At 39.4% G+C, this 21,696-nt stretch overlaps 1 protein-coding gene across 6 annotated transcripts in view; it reads left to right on the plus strand.

Annotated features, from left to right (window-relative positions):
* The window catches only part of FMO1 (flavin containing dimethylaniline monoxygenase 1), a 47,427-nt gene extending 28,960 nt beyond the window's left edge, over positions 1 to 18,467 (plus strand). For all 6 annotated transcript variants that reach the window (XM_070768145.1, XM_070768146.1, XM_070768147.1 and 3 more), the window contains 7 exons: positions 1,607 to 1,795; positions 4,803 to 4,965; positions 9,400 to 9,542; positions 12,874 to 13,073; positions 14,819 to 15,174; positions 15,842 to 15,914; positions 17,699 to 18,467. In XM_070768145.1, the coding sequence (XP_070624246.1) occupies positions 1,607 to 1,795; positions 4,803 to 4,965; positions 9,400 to 9,542; positions 12,874 to 13,073; positions 14,819 to 15,174; positions 15,842 to 15,914; positions 17,699 to 18,041 (1,467 nt within the window). In that variant the 3' untranslated portion in view covers positions 18,042 to 18,467. The remainder of the gene's footprint in view (positions 1 to 1,606; positions 1,796 to 4,802; positions 4,966 to 9,399; positions 9,543 to 12,873; positions 13,074 to 14,818; positions 15,175 to 15,841; positions 15,915 to 17,698) is intronic.
* Positions 18,468 to 21,696: the final 3,229 nt, after the last annotated feature.

A 21,696-nucleotide genomic window follows, 5' to 3' on the forward strand; every position in this document is an offset into this window, starting at 1 on the left:
ATAGCTTTTATGCACTTTTGGGTAATAGTTTTCAAACTAGCCTTGAAATATCACACACTGTAATGGAGTCCTACTCACATGACTACTACACAGTTCAAATCCCACACAACTCATCACATGACTTAGACAAAGCCAAGATGGATCCCGTTCATCACTAAGGAGTCCGCATGCGTGAATACTGAACAATGTCAAATTATCGCTATAAAAGTTTTAAGACGCTTACCCTCAACTTCTGTACTTACATTGTCATAAACTGGTAGCAAAGAGTTCATACCAGTCTGGCTCTTTGAACAGCACTGCTTTAGATCTTCTACAGAATAAAAGGTCAGGATTTAAACAGTCATCTTTCTCCGAAGCCATTTAGATTCCAGTTTTCTAGATGTGTTCTGGATAAATAAGACTATCAGATGTGGAGCCACAAATAAGCAAGATAATGGGAACTCATCAGTTGATGAGATCTGTATCATTACTTCAAACTATAAAGATATGTTATAATTTTATTTTCTGTTATCACAACACATGTCACATTTCATGCAGCTCTAGATTCACACCTTTTGAGGGAACAAAGTACGTCCTCTCCATATGTGAGGTTTATATTCACATTTCTACTTGATCATAAAAATGATTTTTATTTCACAGGAAAAAGGAACTATACATATCCAAGATGGCAAATAATATTAAAATGCTAAGAACTTTCCCACTGAAATTAGAACAATCCTTTATAATACACCCAAAAAACAGAGACAATGTATATACCTAAATGAGTAACTAAAACTGCCCACTATTCAGCCTTGTAGTATTAGTTGTCTGAGATGTTGTTATTTGCTGGTTATTTAAGTTCAAACTGGGATGGGAAATTCTTTAGCATTTTGCCATGCTCGCAGTTGTCCAGTCTGGAAACCCTTGACCTGCTTCTTCTCCCAAACCATAAATCTAATCAGTTTCACAATCCTATGCATTCTACCTTTCTGCTACCTAACAAATCCAATCTTTTTCAGTTTCAACTGTCATTGCTTTTGCTCAGGTTCTCATTGGCAATTGTATGGATTTGTGTTTCTAGTTCTTAACTAGCCTCATTCCCTTCCTTTCCAGATCCCTTTATCTTTTGTAAAACCAGAATTATATTTTCAAAATTTAATATGAATCACTTCCATCAGTTTCTACGAAATTCAAATTCCTTAATTTTAGATACAAAATCCTTCATAATCTGAATGCCCTTTCTCCATAATCCTTTTGACAATACCTCATGAAATCAACATACCTAGCAACCGTTCATCCTCTAGAAACTACTTTCTGAGTCTGGTGTATTTCCATATTTTCCTTTATTTTGCAGTGATACTGTGTAAATCTAGACAGGTAAGTTTATCCTATGTTTGTTAGCACATAATGATGAAATTGTAATTCTTATCCTGATATTCATCATTTTTCAAGTTAAGTACAGGATACCAAATCCCATTAGAAAGTAGAAGGTCGCATACATAAATTGTCTGGGTCACCTTAATCTTAGTCAATGTTTCAAATATCTAAAAATTAGTATTCATTTCATGTGTGTGCACGCTATATGCACACATGCATACACACTCATGTGCGTGCACTGCTTGTACAGGAACATGTTGAAGAAGGCAGAGCCAGCCTCTACAAGTCTGTGGTTTCCAACAGCTGCAAGGAGATGTCTTGTTACCCGGACTTTCCATTCCCAGAAGATTATCCAAACTATGTGCCAAATTCTCAATTCCTGGATTATCTCAAAATGTATGCAAACCGGTTCAACCTCCTGGAATGCATTCAATTCAAGGTAAGAAAGGCACCAAACATCAGTTAGCAGTCAGGAAATATTTCCTACCTATTTTGTGTTATCTCTCTCTACCTGGGGTTCTATAAATGAGAGAATGAACTGGCAAGACCAACAACACCTGGTTGGATTCTTTTTCCCCTTTTACTTACAATCACCCTAAGTAAATCTGGAGGTGGAAGTGAATAGTTGGCTTAAGGATTCATCTGTAGAATTTTTTTAGTTTGCAATGCTTCCATCCAAGTATCCAAATGGACCTTAAAAATATCAAATCACATTTTCAGTTTGAGCCAAATGCCTATACACAGGGACATTGAGAACTTCCTACCAGCTCCTGGGTTCTCCCTTTTTACTGTCCTTTTTACTGGCTCATATACAAGAGAATCTCACTGTTTGAAGGAAAATTTTTCTAGATATCTTTGGAATTAGAAAAATCTTTGACATTGTTCTTCTCATTGACCATACCCACCTCCTTTCCCATTTTAGGGGAAGAGACAGGTGGTAGGTAGAAAGACAGAAGCAAATAAATATATCCTCTTTCTTTCTTCCTGTTTTTCCTTTCTCTCAAGAAACACATGAAAATTCATATGATTCTCTTCTCCTATTATCCTCCCTATAAGAGGTAGGGATGGTTAGGAATTCATGGAGAATTACACAGAAAAAGTAACATGCATGGAAAGATTGATCAAAACAAGTACCATGTAAGATTCACATTCACAACCTTTAAAGTATTCCTGATCAAAATGAAATCACTGTCTGTACCTCCATATTCATTACAGCATTATTTACAAAGGCCAAACTATAGAAATAACTTGTGTCCGTTGATGGATAAGTAGATATAGAAATGTAATAGATGATTAATAAATAAGATAGACAGACAATGGAATATTATTCAGCCTTGGTAAAAAAAATATTCTGTCACTTGCAAACACATGGATGAACCTTGAGGGCATTATACTAAATGAAATAACTCAGACAGAGATAGACAAATTTACATGATCTCATTTATATGCAGAATCCAAAAATAAAAAGGGACCTTCCCTGGCAGTCCAGCAGTTAAAACTCTGAACTCCCAATCCAGGGGGCATGTGTTCAATCCCCAGTTGGGAAACTAAAGATTCCTCATGCCCCCCGAAGCATTGCCAAAACAAACAAACAAACAAACAAACAAAAACCAAACTCATAGAAATAGAGAACATACTGATGGCTGCCAGAAGTAGGCTAGGGTGTAAGGGAAGGTGGTCAAAAGGTATAAACTTCCAGTTATAAGACAAATTAGTTCTGGAGATACTTTTTATATTGTGTAAATCAATCCTGGAGATGTATTGGTAATTATACCATACTGTATATTTGAAAGTTGCTGAGAGAATAGATCATAAAAGTTCTTATCAGAAGAAAAAAATTGTAACTATGTGGGGTGATAAATGTTAACTAAACTTATTGTGGTAATCATGTTACAATATGCACACATGTCAAATCATTAGGTTGTACACTTTAAACTTATATAGTGTTATATGTCAATTATATCTCAATAAAACTGGAGAAAATTAAAAGTACTCAAGTTGTCCAAAGAATATTTCATCCCACTTCCTTATTTCCCATGGGATAGAGTAAAAATAAAACAGTGCCATAATCAATGGATATAATCCACAAAAATATTTTTAATAATGTATCAGAATTTCTAAACCTGAACATTTCCTTCACTACATGCTTTCCAAGCCTGTTTTAAAATATATATATAAAACTGGATGTTCACCAAAGTTTTAAGAAAGTACACACAAGCAGCTGTCTGTGAGAGGTTTTGTTTTTCCTTCCTCTCTATACATTCTAAATTTTCAATGATAAATTCAGTATTTTCAAGATAAAAATAAATTTTATTTTGAATGATTTTTTAATTAGCTGAAATTTTATGTTTTAAAAAGATGATTGCTAATACAAATGTAGACCCCCCTAAAAAGCACTTCAAGTACGATAAACCAGACAGTGAACCATTAAGTTGGACTTGAGAAGTCTGTCTTCTTTGAAACCCGAAGAGGAAAATGAGGCAGCAAAGTCTCTTTTATGCTTTTAAATTTGACTTGTAAATTTCTTTTATATATTTTCTGAATCAGAACCTCATACCCATGGACATACATATACTGGAAGAGAATAAAAATAGACCACAGTTGACCCTGGAGCAACATGGGTGATTAGAGGGGCCAACTCTACACAATGGAAATCTCCCATTTCCTGCATTTCTGTGCTGTTTCTGTATGCACAGTTCCACATCCATGGATTCAAACACTTATAAATCCTATGTACTGTAATATTTACTGTTTTTTAAAAATACACATAAAAGTGGACCTGCAGAGTTCAAACCCATGTTGTTCAAGAATCAACTGTATTTGAAATTCAATCAACTCCACAGAAATTCACCCATAAAATGAGCACTTTTCCATAGTTGCCTCAGTCTGGGCAAACTTCAGTACCATAGCCTATAAGGCCTTTCATAAGCTAAGATACTTGTGACCAGATTTATATTTTCAATTATATACTATCCATGTCTCTATGAAAGGAACTGTTGAAAAGAATTGTCTCTTGAGTCCCTTCGCTGTTCACCTGAAACTACCACACCATTTTTAATTGGCCATACTCCAATACAAAATAAAAAGTTTAAAGTTAAAAAAAGAGCTGTTTCTACAGGAACTAGACATGGCAGAAAAAGAATTTCAAAAACACAGAAATATCCTAGGTTATAATCTTGGTTCTATTACTCATTGTGAGACTTGGAGCAAATCACTTAAAATTTTTGGACCTTATCACCTCTCTTCAATACCCCTCTACAACCCTAAGTTTAGAATACTTCCATCCAGAAAATTGTGATTAACCTGAGAGCCCAATTCAACGTCTAGGGTTATGCTTATTATATTTAGTCTGTGCTCGAGAACATTTGAAATAATTGGCATGTCAGCCAGCAAGCCCTTTCTGGAATCTTGAAAACTATTAACCATGTCTATGATTCTTTTTTCAGACAAAAGTCTGCAGTGTAAGAAAACGCCCAGATTTTACTGCCACAGGCCAGTGGGAGGTAGTCACTCTGTGTGAAGGGAAGCAAGAGTCAGCCATCTTTGATGCTGTCATGGTCTGTACTGGTTTTCTTACTAATCCGAATCTACCACTGGACTCCTTTCCAGGTATAGCCCTTTCTACAACTGACTTTAATTTGTCTTATGTGACCAACCCTGATACTGGATTGTTCTGGAAATACATTCCTATTGATTTCCTCCATTAAATAAAGTAGTGAGGTAAGAGGGTTTTTTCCCCTGACCAGCGCTATTTGGCCAGATTTTGGCTTTCATGAGTAACAAGTTATGAGTACCAAAGAGTAGAATGAATAACTATGAAGCAGTTTTATGCTTCACTGAGGTTCAGTGTCCATCCCTAAGTAACTGGCAGCACCAGAAAGCCTTTTAAGACTTGGGAGACCTAGACAGTTTGCTAGCCTCAGCAGTAGTGCATTGACAAAGGTGAGAGTAGAGGTCACAAGCATCAATCTGTGAATAAAGGAAACAATAACTTGATTTTTGTTTGTTTGTGTCTATGGGTCATGGTAGTTACCTAGACCAAAGGTTTACGGCACTGGTTAATAGTCACCAGGGGCACGAGTCTTGGGAGGCAAATTAAGACATCTTTGGGCCTCAGTTTCTTCATCTGGCTTTTGCAACCATGATTCATTTATGTCAAATTTCAATTGGATTACAACTCAGAGGGAATAGAAAATCCAGAGGTTTGGTTTATTTAATCTGTAGCAAAGGATTCAAAAGGTTCAAATTTTAGCAAATTTTTCTCTGAATCATCTAAATATTACTTGTAATGATCACAAGGCTCAGTTCACAATTAACTCACCTCCCTCCAATGATACCTGGTCTGCCCCCAGCTGTTACTGAAGTCAGGCCACGTTAAGATAAAACACACCCTGAAAACTGTCATAGACTATAATCATTGAATTGGAAAGCAGTTCAGCCTTCTTCCTGGTGCAGGAAACTCTTCAGCATCCCTGAGAAAGACTCAACAGCCTTGGTTTAAATGCATTCAACTATGAATTCTTTCCACCTCATCCATTTCTTGCCTACAGAGAAAATCCCTGAGTAGGCAAGTTACTCCAACTCCCACGTAGGAGTGCCTGGTATAGGATCACTCCAAGAATCCAGAAAATTTCATGACATAGAGAGTACACTGTGTTTATTGCTAAGAATACAGAAGTGGATAAGACAACACATAGCCTGCACAAAAGGAATGAAAAGAGTTTTATAGGGGTCCAGTGGAGGAATCACAATCTACATATGACCTGTAGTGACAGCAATACTTACTTTACAACAAATTCATGTACTTGAAATGGTCCTAGACCTGCCCTGCAGATGTTACTCAAGTCAGGTCAGATTAGGATAACATATAGCTTGAAAGCAATGGAGCCAATGTGCTCAGTTTAAATCAGATGAGCTTGGGACCCAAGTATCTATACCCAAGGTATAGATTCCAGGCTATACAATTAAGAAGCTATGATCCTTTTGAAGTTCATAAGTGTGATCATTGGGTGTTCACACTGTTGCATAACATGTTCAGTTCAGTTGCTCAGTTGTGTCCAACTCTTTGCGACCCCATGAATCGCAGCACGCCAGGCCTCCCTGTCCATCACCAACTCCCAGAATTCACCCAGACTCACGTTCATCGAGTCAGTGATGCCATCCAGCCATCTCATCCTCTGTTGTCCCCTTCTCCTCCTGCCCCCAATCCCTCCCAGCATCAGGGTCTTTTCCAATGAGTCAACCCTTCGCATGAGGTGGCCAAAGTACTGGAGTTTCAGCTTCAGCATCAGTCCTTCCAATGAATACCCAGGACTGATCTCCTTTAGGATGGACTGGTTGGATCTCCTTGCAGTGCAAGGGACTCTCAAGAGTCTTCTCCAACACCACAGTTCAAAAGCATCGATTCTTCGGTGCTCAGCTTCCTTCACAGTCCAACTCTCACATCCATACATGACCACTGGAAAAACCATAGCCTTGACTAGATGGACCTTTGTTGGCAAAGTAATATCTCTGCTTTTGAATATGCTATCTAGGTTGGTCATAACTTTCCTTCCAAGGAATAAGCGTCTTTTAATTTCATGGCAGCAATCACCATCTTCAGTGATTTGGGGCCCCAAATAAATAAAGTCTGACACTGTTTCCCCATCTATTTCCATGAAGTAATGGGACCGGATGCCATGATCTTCATTTTCTGAATATTGAGCTTTAAGCCAACCATTTCACTCTCCTCTTTCACTTTCATCAAGAGGCTTTTTAGTTCCTCTTCACTTTCTGCCATAAGGGTGGTGTTATCTGCATATCTGAGGTTACTGATATTTCTCCCAGAAATCTTGATTCCAGCTTGTGCTTCTTCCAGCCAGCATGACATGTACTCCCTCCTAAACCTTGTTAGGACACCGGCACATTACCCATCAGACGTTTAAAAAAAAAAACTATATAATCTTGGGCTTTCCACTTAACCTTTCTAAACCTCTGTTTTCCTTCCTAGAAACTGAGGGGTTTGACCTACCTTACCCAACAGCATATATCACAAATCAAGCAAACAGAACTCTATCAGTATTTGCCATCTTTCTCAATATCCATATTACCAGCCACTACCAATTGGTTATTTCAAATCCATGGCTAAATTATTATTAAGGAGCCTTTGAGCACTAAAATTTCATGACTTTAGCCTTGAAACGAAGTCCTCCAAACCTCATCATCTCTCTCTCTGCCCCACAGCAGACTTACATACACCCTGGAGTAGTTGTTAATTGTCACAAAAATTAAATTTGTTGAAGTTATTCAAAAAAAAACATGTCATGAGTTCTGGAGGCAATTCCAGAAGAAAGCGTTCCAAAAAGTCTTAGTAAATATAATAGGTATTACAGCTGGAATAAATATATAACTTCCCAAGGTAATTTATTTTATTAATTCAGAAACCATATACATTCAGCTGTGTTTACTAACACAGCCACTTCACCTAACAAAAGTTCTTGCTCTGTTCTCCTGTAATATAAGTGGGGAAAGTATTAGTCTGATAGAAGACTCAACCACGGAGTCTCATATTTGTCCACTTGTGATCCAAAAAAGCCTGATCAGAGAGAATCTAAGACAATATAACATTCACAGATAATTCTATTATTCTAATTAAACTTGTCCAGCTCTCCATTCCTGGCAGTTCTTGAATCCCTATTGGGTCAAATGTTGAGCTAAGTCAATATTTGAATTTGATTGCATCATTGCTAAATTCAAAATGATCTAGATTGTGGTTGGGTTTTAACTGAGATTCATGTTAGACTTCTAAATATTTAAGGTGAAATAGAGTTACTGGCCTTGGTTAAGGCCCAGTAATGCGCCACTAATGTGCCACAGCATCCATATCCTGAGAATTCACTGAGAATCTAGATTTGCTATCATATTTTCTTTAAAAAAAAAAAAAAAGTTCTTTGCACAGGATGTACTACTTTTGACTGTTTTATGCAACCTAAGAGTATTTTCCAAAACCCTCCACAAGCATTTGATGTTTCAATGAGATTTGGCATCAACTGAGATGTCTTATCTAGTTCAAACAGCGCTGATCCCAGTATAACTAACATAACCCCTTTTTCTCTGAGCCAACTCTGGCTGACTCAGCAAACCTAGCCAAGTTACCATCAGTCACCAAAGTAAACACACAAGGATCTTTCAAATAGGGACTATAATTTTATTTCCTTTTTTAAAAAAGGTTTGGTTGCACTGGGTCTTTGCTGTGGCACTCAAGCTTCTCTTGTTGCGTCACATGGGCTTAGTAACCCTGCAGCATGTGGGATCTTAGTTCCCCGAGCAGGGATCGAACCTGTATCCCCTGCACTGGAAGGCAGATTCTTAGCCCCTGGATCACCAGGAAAGTCCCATATTTTTATTTCTTATTTCCCATATCATCTAGCACAGTGTCTGGCACATAAGAGGTGTCCAAAAAGTTTGCTGAATAGAGTGGAAGCACTGACTCATAGTTCACTTTAACTTCTCTGCTCTTTCTCCTTGCTTACGAAAAGTTCTAAATAATCAATTAGTAAATACAGTATTTCTGTCACATTCATTTCTATCAAATTTTTAAAAGTAATGACCTCTTGTACTTCAGCTTAGTAAGTCTTAATGCCATAATTTTTTTTTCTTTCTTTCCTTTTTTTAGTTTTTTGTTTTGTTTTTTGTTTTTAGCAGAAATTGGTTTACTGCAGGGCAAAGCAAGGATGGGTGGCTCATGCTCAAAAACTTTGAAATCCCTAGTAGGTTGGCAGGGTGGATTTTTTTACAGTGCCATGATATTTTAACTTAGTAATCATATAGTAAGTAAAACTAGAGGGCCATCTAGTGAGATGGAGTAAGTATCTCCATGAAATAATCACTCACCAATTTCTGTATCTTGCATAATTATGTATCCATGTTTCAGATTTTCTTAAAATTGAGTATGCTATTAAAACAACCTAAGTCACCCATCAAAAGGATGTTATTAGCTAAATAATGTGTGTTTCATTCACAGATCTTGTAAACTTTCTATTTGACTTCCTTTTTTTTCTATAGGTATAAATAATTTTAAAGGCCAGTATTTCCACAGCCGAGAGTATAAACATCCAGATATATTTAGGGACAAGAGCGTTCTTGTTATTGGAATGGGAAATTCTGGCACAGACATTGCTGTGGAGGCCAGCCACCTGGCAAAGAAGGTATTGTTCTTGGTGTTACCTAATGAGGGGCTTTATCTTAAGATGCTTGCCTCAAACAAACTGTGTTTGACACCATGATAAATGATGAAAAGAAAAAAGAATTCCTAAAACACACACACACAGACAGATTTTTAAGGTACTTTTTTCTTGAATGTTCATACATGTTACTATAAATTCCAGGTGTCATATATCGTGTCATTTTTCCTCACAAATTCAGTTCTATGACTTCCTATTTGTGCTATTTTCCCAGCCAAAGTGAGTTACAGCAAGCATCTGTTTCTTACTCAGTCCCATAGGTCAGAAAATTCTGGCTAATTTTTTCTTACTAAGATCTTCCATTTGCTCCTTCCTTTCCTTATTGGTTGTCACCATCCTCATCAAGTCCATACCACCTCACGTGGGATCTATTACACAGTCCTCCTCACAACAATTATGGAAAGAGTTACTATTACTGGGGCTTGCTTATTCTGTACTGAGAACAGCACTAAAGGCTTTACTGCATGACCTCAGCCAATCATCAAAACAAGCCATGAAGTAGGTACAAGACTCCTTAATCACAAGTGAAGAAACTGAAACCTAGAGTTAAACAAGCTGCCTATAGGCACACTACCAGCAGTAGAGCCAGTCCTCAAACCCAAGTCTCTTCCATTCAAAGCCCCTGCTCCTACTTCTACCTTAAGGGCCTGTACTCCTATCCCAGTCAACCTCCCACACACGACAATCCATCCAGACCCCCAACCACCAACAGACAAATCCTCTGAAAAGCCTATTCTCTTTATGACACTCATGTTAAAAAACTAACAACTCCTCCTTACCTAACAAAAAAAAATCATAAATTACAGGGCTCTCCATCACCTGGTCCAGATCTGCCATTTTAACTTTATCCTACACTACTTTCCCACACGATCATCAACTGAACGCTGATTGATCTGCTCTGTGACCTTTCCCACCCCCAAGTCTCTATTTTCCCCTTCATTCACACCATAGCCCTCCCTTCTGCAGTGCCCTTTTCTCTTTTATTACAATTTACATTTACATTCCCAGATACCTCTACCCAACACAAAATCATCTCTCCAGTATGAATTTATGTAATAATTGAAATTTACACTCCTCAGATGGCACTTTTAATTCTTGGTATTGCTCATTACTTTTTATGAGGTTTCTCAGTTGGCACTAGTGATAAAGAACCTTATGAAACGCAGGTTCAGTCCCTGAGTCGGGAAAATCCCCTGGAGGAGGGCATGGCAACCCACTCCAGTATTCTTCCCTGGAGAATCCCCATGGATGGAGGAGACTGGTGGGCTCCATCCATAGGGTCACACAGAGTCAGACACGACTGAAGCAACTTAGCACGGCATGGCAATTACCTTTTATATATAGGTAAAATATATAGTATGTATTATTTATAGTATGTATTTTCTTTCCAACTATGCTATAAACTCATTGAAAGCCATTCAGGCGACAAATCAATATTAGTCATTGAATTCTGCTATACCAAATGTTGTGCCAGGCATGGAGGCTACACGAAAGAATAGAATAATCAAACAGGATTCCTGCTGTCATAGATGGTATGCTGCTGCTGCTGCTAAGTCGTATCAGTCGTGTTCGACTCTGTGCGACCCCATAGATGGAAGCCCACCAGGCTCCTCCGTCCCTGGGATTCTCCAGGCAGGAACACTGGAGTGGGTTGCCATTTCCTTCTCCAATGCATGAAAGTGAAAATTGAAAGTGAAGTCGCTCAGTCGTGTCTGACTCTTAGCGACCCCATGGACTGTAGCCTACCAGGCTCCTCCGTCCATGGGATTTCCCAGGCAAGAGCACTGGAGTGGGGTGCCATTGCCTTCTCTGATAGATGGTATAGTCATGGGGAAAACAGATGTCAAGTAAATAAGTATAAATAATTAGGTAAATAATTGCAAGAATGAAAATAGGTATGAGGAAGAAAAATTAGGAGTGTGTTCCTTTCTGGAACTTTAAGGAAGGAACTTGATGATTGATTGACTGATTTGGAGAAACTTAGCAATTTGGTAGAGTTATCCTGAAGGAAGGGAAAGGAGGTTCTGAAGCAAAAATCAGCACAGGCCCATTCACAATGACCACCACACGTGAGTCATGCATTACTACTTCTATTTCTCTAACCGCTGGAAATTTCTGCAGTCTGAAAACATGCTTTGGCACACACCATTTCTATATTGACAAAGAAACTCCCCTTGTTTCAGAATATAATTCATTTCTACCAAAATATCATATCTGATTCTGCATCATGATGAAGAAAGGCAGGTGCAAATATGTCTAACATCAGAATTACTGATGTGCTCATAATTCTTGCCACCATAAGGCTCCATCATATTATTAGGCTTCCCTGGTGGCTCAGATGGTAAAAAATCTGCCTGCAAGGCAGGAGATCCAGGTTCTATCTCTGGGTGGGGAAGATCCCGTGGAGAAGAGAATGGCTACCCACTCCAGTATTATAAGGTCAAACAAAATGTGTCATAAAAACACTAACACTGCAGCTATGGCCACCATGCCCCAGTTTATTGGAAGAAAAACCAGGCATTAAACCAGTTGTTTTGTATTTGCAAAGAAACAGATCAGTTGACTAAATTTTTCAACTTTTAAAAAGTTATACAGACAACTCCTTGTTGTATAGGTTCCAAAGCAACTATTAGCTTAACAAACTAGGTCAGCTGATAAACTCAAATAGTTAAATAATCTGTTTTTTAAAAATCCACTAAAACTAGTTGTATTACTAAATTTTACTGTCAGTTCTAACAATGTTTATGTTGAAACTCTTTGCAGACATTTTTTTTTTTTTTTAGCTGCACTGTGCAGCATGTGGTACCTTAGTTCCCTGGATAAAACCCGTGCTTCCTGCATGGGTTTGATCCAGGAAGGCAGAGTCTTAACCACTGGACCACCAGGGAAGTCCCTGTAGACAACTTTCAGTTGGATCCTTGCCCTGCTCTTGTTCATAGTCACTAGCATACAAAGTTGTTATCACCTGAGATAACATTATCTTCTCACATGAGATTCTAAGTTCCTATGGCCAACCACAATATATAATTCACCATGGGGTCTAGCACTGAGCCTGGCAGATAAAAAGGGCTCAATAATACGTGCTAAGGCATTTTCATACTCTAGATACTCAAACCATTATCTCAAAAGAATAACTTTAAAGTGGGAGTTAGAGAAGCCAAAACTGTCTTGTCAGGGAGGTATTTTGGGCGTGGCTGGCTATTTGGTGCCTTTCAATTCATGAAACTTCTCTCATCTCTGACGAACCAGCCCTGTTCACTGTGTCAAACTGAGTGACCTCTTTGATTGCTTCTAGGTGTTCCTCAGCACCACTGGAGGGGCATGGGTGATCAGCCGTGTCTTTGACTCAGGGTACCCATGGGACATGGTTTTCATGACACGATTTCAGAACACATTCAGAAATTCTCTTCCAACTCCAATTGTGAACTGGTTGATAGCGAAAAGGATGAACAGCTGGTTCAATCATGCAAATTATGGCTTAATACCAGAAGACAGGTAAATACGGAGGGTCTGCAGAAGGCTGTTAGGGAGAAGGGGCATTGGTCCTTCCAGCAACCATAATACAGCAACAAGACTGAGTATGAAGGAAAACTTCATATGAATTACTTAGTCATAATGGCTAACTGTTTTTAGTGCTTGGTAAGTAGAATTATGTGATACATAACTGTCAACAACCCTTTAAAGTAAGCCATATAACCTCCCTTTCAGAATGGGTATACTAAGACTTAGGGAAGTTCAGTCACTTGCCCAAGTTAATCTAGTACCAAGCAGACTCTGTGACCTTGGCAAGTTACATAAACCTTAGTTGCATCAATCAAAAGAGAAAAACTTGTCTATGACTCTTCCAACAAAAGCACACTATTTCACAGTGTGGGAAAAACTTAATCCTTCACCATCTTTCAAAGGACAGTGCCTTCTTCCCAAGATGACCTTGATTTCAGACTTGTCCTTTCAGTTACAACCCATTACTTATCCCATTAATGAGAACCAGTGGTTTTATTTTACTTCCTCATTCATTGACTCTGTACAATTATATTCCATTGCCAGGGTAACACCACAGCCTAGAGATCCTGTCTGATCTTCCCCCAGATTCCACTCTGGACCAGGATGGATCAGGTGGCACCCAAGCCACCAGGGTTGGCAGGCAGCCCCCTTCCTGCTACATGTACTTCATTCCTCTAGGTCTCTTCATCCTTCTCTCATATACCTTCGTCTCTCCCTGCTTGTCTAGTCCTGCTATTGTCTCCATTTTTTTCCTTTCTTACCTACCCTCTTCTGTTGCCTAACTCCAAGTCCCCTAGGAGTTTTAAACTTTTCACCAGAGCCTTTCCTACCATAAGCTTGATTTAGCCTAAATGGCCACTCAAAAGACTTTATTTAATCCCACAAAGCCTAGAAAATGTAAAAGAAGCCTGAGGAATTATAATATCTTCCCTGTTAGATTTAGCTAATCCTTTTTCATTTCCAAAGTTCTTAGAAATACACTATTTCATATGTTCTTCATCCTACCCAATCAACTAACAAGGATGGCAAGTATTAGCATCCCTATTTTACAGGTGAATAAAAGAAAGCCTACAAAGACGAAATGGTTTTCCCAAGCTCTGTTAAATATAAACATTTGGACACAAAGCCACCCTAACTACCTCCTGCTCCAGAGCACCTTCCATTTTATCACATTGTCTGTTTCTGTGCATTCACCATAAGCCCAAAATGACTCAGCTTACTTAAAATCATCTTGCAAAGTATTTGCTTTGTGATTCCAAAGACACAGCCAGAAAAGGGTGATTCCAAAGGCATAGCCAGAAAAAGCTAATTCTGCCCTGGTTCCTTTATACACATGCATGTTTTCCTTGTACAATTGCTTCCGAGGAGGAAAGAGTTTCTAGCATTTCTCAGCAGATAGAGAAGTCCCTGGTGTCCCTTGTGGTCCTTCAGCATTCAGCTCTCTCTAAAATGACAGGGATAGCTGAATGCTAGAATTCAGCAGGAGAAGCAGAGCTAGAGAAAACTCTGACCTCCTTCTCCCGAGGCTTCTAAATTCTTGTAAATGGTAAGCATGGTTCCATCATCCCTCTTGGTCATTCATGAATCCACTCCCACAGAGGTAACTTCCCACAATACTGTCACCTCCTGCCTAGCTGAGGGGCCAGTCACAGAATGAAGAGGAGAAGGGGAGGAGGAGAGAGGGCTGGCCCCATCGGTCCCTGGCAGATCTCTTCCTTATCCATTTTAATGTCTAGGGTACAGCTAAGAGAGCCTGTGCTAAATGACGAGCTCCCAGGCCGTATCATCACTGGGAAAGTACTCATCAAGCCAAGAGTTAAGGAAGTGAAGGAAAACTCTGTCGTATTTAGCAACACCCCAAAGGAAGAGCCCATCGATATCATTGTTTTTGCCACTGGATACACTTTTGCTTTCCCCTTCCTTGACGAGACTGTAGTGAAAGTCGAAGATGGCCAGGCATCGCTATACAAGTACATCTTTCCTGCACATCTGCCAAAGCCAACCCTGGCTGTCATTGGTCTCATCAAACCCTTGGGCTCCTTACTACCCACAGGGGATACGCAAGCTCGATGGGCTGTTCGGGTCCTGAAAGGTAAGTGTATAAGAAATAGGAGAACATGGGAATTCCCTGGCAGTCCAGGGGTTATGACTCCTCATTTCACAGTGGAGGGCTCAGGTTCAATCCCTGATTGGGAAACTAACATCTCACAAACCACATGGTGTGGCCAAAGTAAAATAATTAAATTTTTAAAAAGAAATAATAGGATATATGTGTTCAGTTTACCATGTCATTTTAGATACTGGAAATTTTGAGACTTTTCCCACCTCCCATCTAAAATAATAGAATTTTTTTAAGCAAATCCATCTATTGTTCACTGAATTACAATATCACAATGAATTTGTGCCAGTACAAGCACAGAAGATAAATCATGGATCAAAAAATATCAGCTGCTATTCTGACTCAATCAACTGGTTCAATTAACATTTTAACATTTTAAAAGCTCAATCAATTGAATGACAAATTCAGTCAAGCCAGTTGTGAGGTTCTGCAACATCAAATAAGTAGTGAGGGGATCTGATTCTTATCTCTTCAACTGGTGGCATAATCACCAGGAGTTAACATTACTCTGCTAACATTTCTGCCAAAAGAATAAATGACTAGCTGGGTACTAGAAATAAAAGATGTGCAGTAGTAAAGCATCTTTGCCTGCTAAGTAAGCACTGAAGTTACATTGCATTTTTATTTGTTTGCTTTATAGGTGTGATTAAGTTACCACCATCAAGCATAATGATTGAGGAAGTTAATGAAAGGAAAAAAAACAAGCCCAGTGGGTAAGTTAAATGCTATGCATTCTTTTTGAATCATAACTAAAACTGGTAAAGCAAGAGCAAAGAATTGTGCGAGTTACACTGGAGACAAAAGAAGCGGCCAAGACTCAAAAGTGGGGGAAAAAGACTAAGCTAGCCTGTTTGAGGAAAGAAAGGCAAAGGAAACAGGTTTTAATGTCCTAAACCATCACTTTAGACCATGGTCATCTAGCACGACATGGAGATGTGGAGTTTAGATTCTAAACCAAATGTAATTAATCCTTATCTACCAGATATTACTCTATACTTCTATCCATAATCAGAAGGCAAACTGTTCTGTTTATCCACTCTGACACCAAAGGGTCTGCTCATTCACTCATTTCAGCAAATCTACGTTCACCTCTCCTGTTTTTATTCAGACAGCCACTCTAGAACATGAGTCAAAACAGGGCCAATGGACCAAATCTGCCAACCACCTATTTTCCTATTTTAAATCATTGGAAAGAAGAAGATTTTATAAAACGTGCAAATTATGTAAAATTCAGATCACTGTGGCCATAAGTAAAGCTTTATTAGCACACAGCCTCACTCAAGTTTGGGCTTCCCTGGTGGCTCACTGGTAAAGAATCTGCCTGCCAATATGGAGGACACAGGTTTGATCCCTGGGTGGGGAAGATCCCCTGGAGAAGGAAATGGCCACCCACTCCAGAATTCTTGTCTGGGAAATCCCATGGACAGAGGAGCCTGGCGGGCTACAGTCCATGGGGTTGCAAAGAGTCAGACACGACTGAGCGACTGAGCAGACGCAATTTACGTATTGTTTAAGACTGCTTTCATGTTAGGACAGCAAAGTTGACTAGCTGAGGTAGAAACTGTAACATGGCCCTCATAAACCTTAAGTAGTTAGCATCTAGTCTTCTGAAGAACAAGTTTTTTGGCCCTTCTCCAGAGACAGGTCTCCACTTGTGCTCTGCTTTTTGGCTACCACGAAGGGCCGGGACAGTGGAAGGCAGACGGCCAGCTGGGAGGGACTCTTGCTCTCCCCAAGTCCTAATCCTAAAGCTCCTATTATTTTCTCTGTTTTACTATTTATGTTTCAGACTTTGACATATATTTTTCACTTGGGAAAAAGAAGGGGTTTGTAGCCGAGAAAAAATTCTTAAAATCACTGCATTTAAGAAACACCACTTTTCTCCTTCATATATATTTCCAAACTTCAAATGTTGTTCTATCCTTGTCAAAGTCCTAAATCCCAAAATTATAAAAGCACTTTCAGTGTCTCTCAACCTGGGATATGATTTGATCTCCATTATGCAATTCTGGTATAACATAAATCACTAATTAGAACTACATGAAGCAAAAGCTTTTGTCACTTTGGTCAGTCAAGGGATTAATTAATTAAGGATTAATACTAGCATTACACAGAATTTCACCCTACTGAGTTTTGTGATTTTTCACATTATACAAATCAAGCAATAATTGAGTTTCAGGAAGATGTAGGAATAGTAAAATTATATAAAACCTTTTTTCTAGAAATTGCTAGTCATTTGACAATAGGACTAAAGTAATACTAGATTCATTATCAGCATTTGACGAACCATGTGTACAGAGTGTTTTTTCAAAGGATCTATCTTGTATTTAAACAATACCATGAGACCAATAGACAGCTATGGGCATGGAGGGAAGAATACAGAAACCAGTTCAAATTTTGCAGCCTATTGTTTACTTCTGGCACTTTTACTTGTTCTAAGGTTACCGTTATTTAATCTTTTTGTTTTCTCCTTTATCCCAATCTTCCTTTTATAAAGGTTTGGCTTGTATTACTGCAAAGCTTTGGAAACCGATTATATCACATATATAGATGAACTCCTGACCGCTATCAACGCAAAGCCCAACCTGTTCTCTCTGCTGCTGACGGATCCACGCCTGGCTTTGGCCATCTTCTTTGGCCCATGCACACCATACCAGTTCCGTTTGACTGGTCCAGGGAAATGGGAAGGAGCCCGAAATGCTATCATGACCCAGTGGGACCGAACATTCAAGGCCACCAAAACTCGAATTGTACAAGAATCCCCATCTCTCTTTGCAAGCTTACTTAAAGTCTTCAGCTTTCTAGCTTTGCTTGTGGCCATTTTCCTGATTTTCCTATAAATAAAAAATTACCTAAATAAACTATCAAATGCACAGAGTAGATGGACAGCAATCTGGTTCCCCCACTGCAACAGCTTTGCCTTCATGACTATAATCTATATCTGAGCAATGAAAGCCACCCCTTCCCCTTCCCTGGCTGGCTCAAAGGCCCACTAGTATTCCTGAGTGTCTCCCAGCTCCACCTGCTTCTAATGCTAGAGAAAGATAACCAAGATTTCTGTGCATTTGAAGACTGCTGGAAGGTTCAAAGTTCATTTTAGAAGAGAGAGCTGTCTCAGACACCACTCTGAGCAATTAGACCTCTTTCCTATTTTCATAGATCTTGATTAAAACTCAATATTTCACGAAAGAAATACTAAATGGTTGTACTAAAAGGGCACTCTTATGGTATCAGCTGATTAAAAATAAAAAGAAAGCAAAAGCCTATGATTAGTTTTGAGTGGTCTTTAATTCTCTTTTTAAGAGCTGGGGAAAAGAGAGAAGGGGATGAGAAGTCTATTAATAAAGACCATAAAAGGATGGGAGCTGTCAATGACTTGGTTTGAGTGTTTCTAAAGAAATGTACCTGCCTAGAAGTCCCCATCCCCCTAGAATGCACTCTTCAACCAAACAGGGTCTCCAGCTGACATAAGAACAAACCCAATCAGATCTATTGCACAGAAAGCAACCACCTCCACCCACTCTTGGAACCGGCCTCCAGCACCCAAAGTAAAAACACCTTCCACTCACATACACCTTTACAATTCTGCTTAAAGAGGCAAACAGCTGCCTCTTCTAAGGGTCAACGAAATCCAGTTGGAAAAGACAGAGCTGAGAAGTCTTTCACAGAGAGATAATAGAAGAAAAGATAGGAAAAGAAGAGCAAAAGCAAACACCATGTCAAAAGCAGTTTTTGACCAAGCTATACCAACCCTGGATCCTCTCTCACGGTTACACATTTGAGAATGTGACTCAGCCAGAAAAGGTGTTGCCTTCACATGATCTCACTGACGGGCTTAGATGGCCAACTTCTCCTCACAGAGAGAGAGGCCCATGGTTTTCACACTGGAGTAAATTCAAAACCTACGGAATCAGGAGTAAGTGAGTTGTGTAGGTAAGAAGAGATGTAGTTTGTGGCTCTTCCACTCTGGTCCGCTCTTGCAGCTCCTCTTTTTTGTTCCATTTTTTAACACTTCTAACCAATTTCCAATTTCACTTCTTGACATATGTGATATTGTGATATGTAATAACAACTGTATATTTGGTCTTCCTCATTTCCAGCACAGAACTCCTAAGACTCTTGAAATCTCCTAAGTGATCAGAACATAAAGATATCTTTTGTTAATGAGGTGACTTTTGGAAAACACCTAAAGATGGGGGCCAATCACCAGAAGAACAATCCATATGATTAGAGGATTGGAACTTTCCTTCCCATCCCTTTGATCTGTGGGGAGGGGAGAGGCAGGCTGGAGGTTGAATCAGTAACCAATGGTTAGTGACTTAATCAATCATGCCTATGTAATGAGTATTAGTATTAGTATTAGTCGCTCAGTTGTGTCTGACTTTTTGCGACCCCATGGACTGTAGCCCACCAGGCTCCTCTGTCCATGGGATTTCCCAGACAAGAATTCTGGAGTGGGTGGCCATTTCCTCCTCCAGGGGACCTTAAATAGCAAAATTTGAACCACGTCTTCCAAGTGCCATTCTTCATAAACCTATTTAAAATCAAGCTTAAAAAATCACCACCAGCAAATCATTTTCATAGCCTATATGGCAAGTGAACATTCTTCTATTTAATTTTTCAGCACTGCTTTATTATAAGACATAGGTTGCAAAAAATAATAAGCTATTTGTATTGTAAGCTGAAAAGAATGAGAATCATAGAGTAGATCTGCAGCAATCTCTTCTGAGGATGGCAAGAAAAATAGACATTTCAACTGCGCCTTTAGATTTGTAGTCAGGTTGATGGAAACAAATAGCCCCAGGTCTTTTACCTTAAAACCTAAATAAAGAAACAAACAGCTGGCCAGCCAGAGGTGTAGAATTGGTGTAGAATTTAAAGGCTCAAGAGACAGTTTTCTATGACAGTCAACCTGGGGTATCCTCTAATGCACATTAATGAAATCTCCTATGTAATGAAACCGCTGTAAAAACCAAAAAGGATGAGGTTCAGAGAGCTTCCGAGTTGGTGAACACACAGAGATTCAGGGAGAATGGTGCCCTTGAGAGGACATAGAAATTCCATTCCCTTCCCACCTACCTGGCCCTGTGTATCTCTTCTACCTGGCTATTCCTAAATTATATCATCCTTTTATAATAAACTAGTAATCTAGTAAATAGAATGTTTCTCTGAGTTCTGGGAGCCAAACTAGTTCACAAAAGCACTGATTATTTTAGCAAATTCGTTGAACCCAATTAGGGGCTCACTGAAACTTCCTACCTACAACTGGCTCTCAGATGCACAGGTGACAACCTGGGCTCATGACTGACATCTGAAGAGAAGGCGATCTGGTAGGACCAAGCCTTTAATGCATAGAACCTGATACTATCTCTAGGTAGATAGTGTCAGAATCGAGTTCAACTGTAGGAAACCCAGCTGGTCTCCAAGAACCGCTCAATGGTGTGGGGGGAAAACCCCACACACACACATTGGAATTGGAAGCAGAGCACTTAATATAGGAACTCATAGTGAAAAACTGCTCTGCTGAATATAATAAAAATGACTTTGGGAAATGCTTTTCTCTCCTGTGAAGCAGAGCTGACACTTTAGTATTCCTCATGAAGTTGGCTGGGAAAGTTGGGTACCCAGGATGAAGCATGGCAAGGTAAACTATCCAGGCAACCATGGGGCAAACTATGGGATCACAAGCTGCCGCCTGAATCTAATCTCATCTGCTGAACACATTGTGCCAAGGGACTGAATACACAAACAGATTATTGCCAAACCATCTACAACAATAGAACTCTGACCCATACCTCTGCAGCAATCAGATTAGAACATTCAGGACCAGGACTTGGTCACAATAGAACTCTGACCCATAACCTCTGCAGCAATCAGATTAGAACATTCAGGACCAGGACTTGGTCAATAAGTGCCAGCTTCTCTAACTCTTGCCCTAGTTCCAACTCATGAACAACAAAGAAAATCAAATATAATCCCCAAACACAGGCACATGTGATGCCCTGCTTCTCATTAACCCGCCTTCACCTTTCCCATGCAAACAATCTCCAATAAGAGTATGTCTGAATGCCTCTCATTTTCTAATTTTTTTAAAAAAATTCCCCTTCCTGCCTTTGAATCTCTGCCAAATGTAATGATGGTAGCTGAATTTCTTACTATGGCAAGCTCTGTCTTCATGGGGAGGTCAGTACTACACAATTTAACAAGAAACAGACAAGGAAATATCAGTTGATTACTCCAAAGTTGTTGTTGTTTGTGGTTTAGTTGCTAAGTCGTGTCCAACTCTTTTGCAACCCCCTGGACCGTAGCCTGCCAGGCTTCTTTGTCCATGGGATTTCCCAGGCAAGAATACCCAAGTGGGTTGCCATTTCCTTCTCCAGGGGATCTTCCCATCCCAGGGACTGAACCCGTATCTCCGACATTGGCAGGCGGATTCTTTACCACTGAGTCACCTGGGAAGCCCCTAGTCCAAGGTAACAGAGCTAATAAGTGGCT

This window comes from Bos indicus, chromosome 16 (genome assembly GCF_029378745.1).
Source record: "Bos indicus isolate NIAB-ARS_2022 breed Sahiwal x Tharparkar chromosome 16, NIAB-ARS_B.indTharparkar_mat_pri_1.0, whole genome shotgun sequence".
In the NCBI taxonomy this organism is placed as follows: domain Eukaryota; kingdom Metazoa; phylum Chordata; class Mammalia; order Artiodactyla; family Bovidae; genus Bos; species Bos indicus.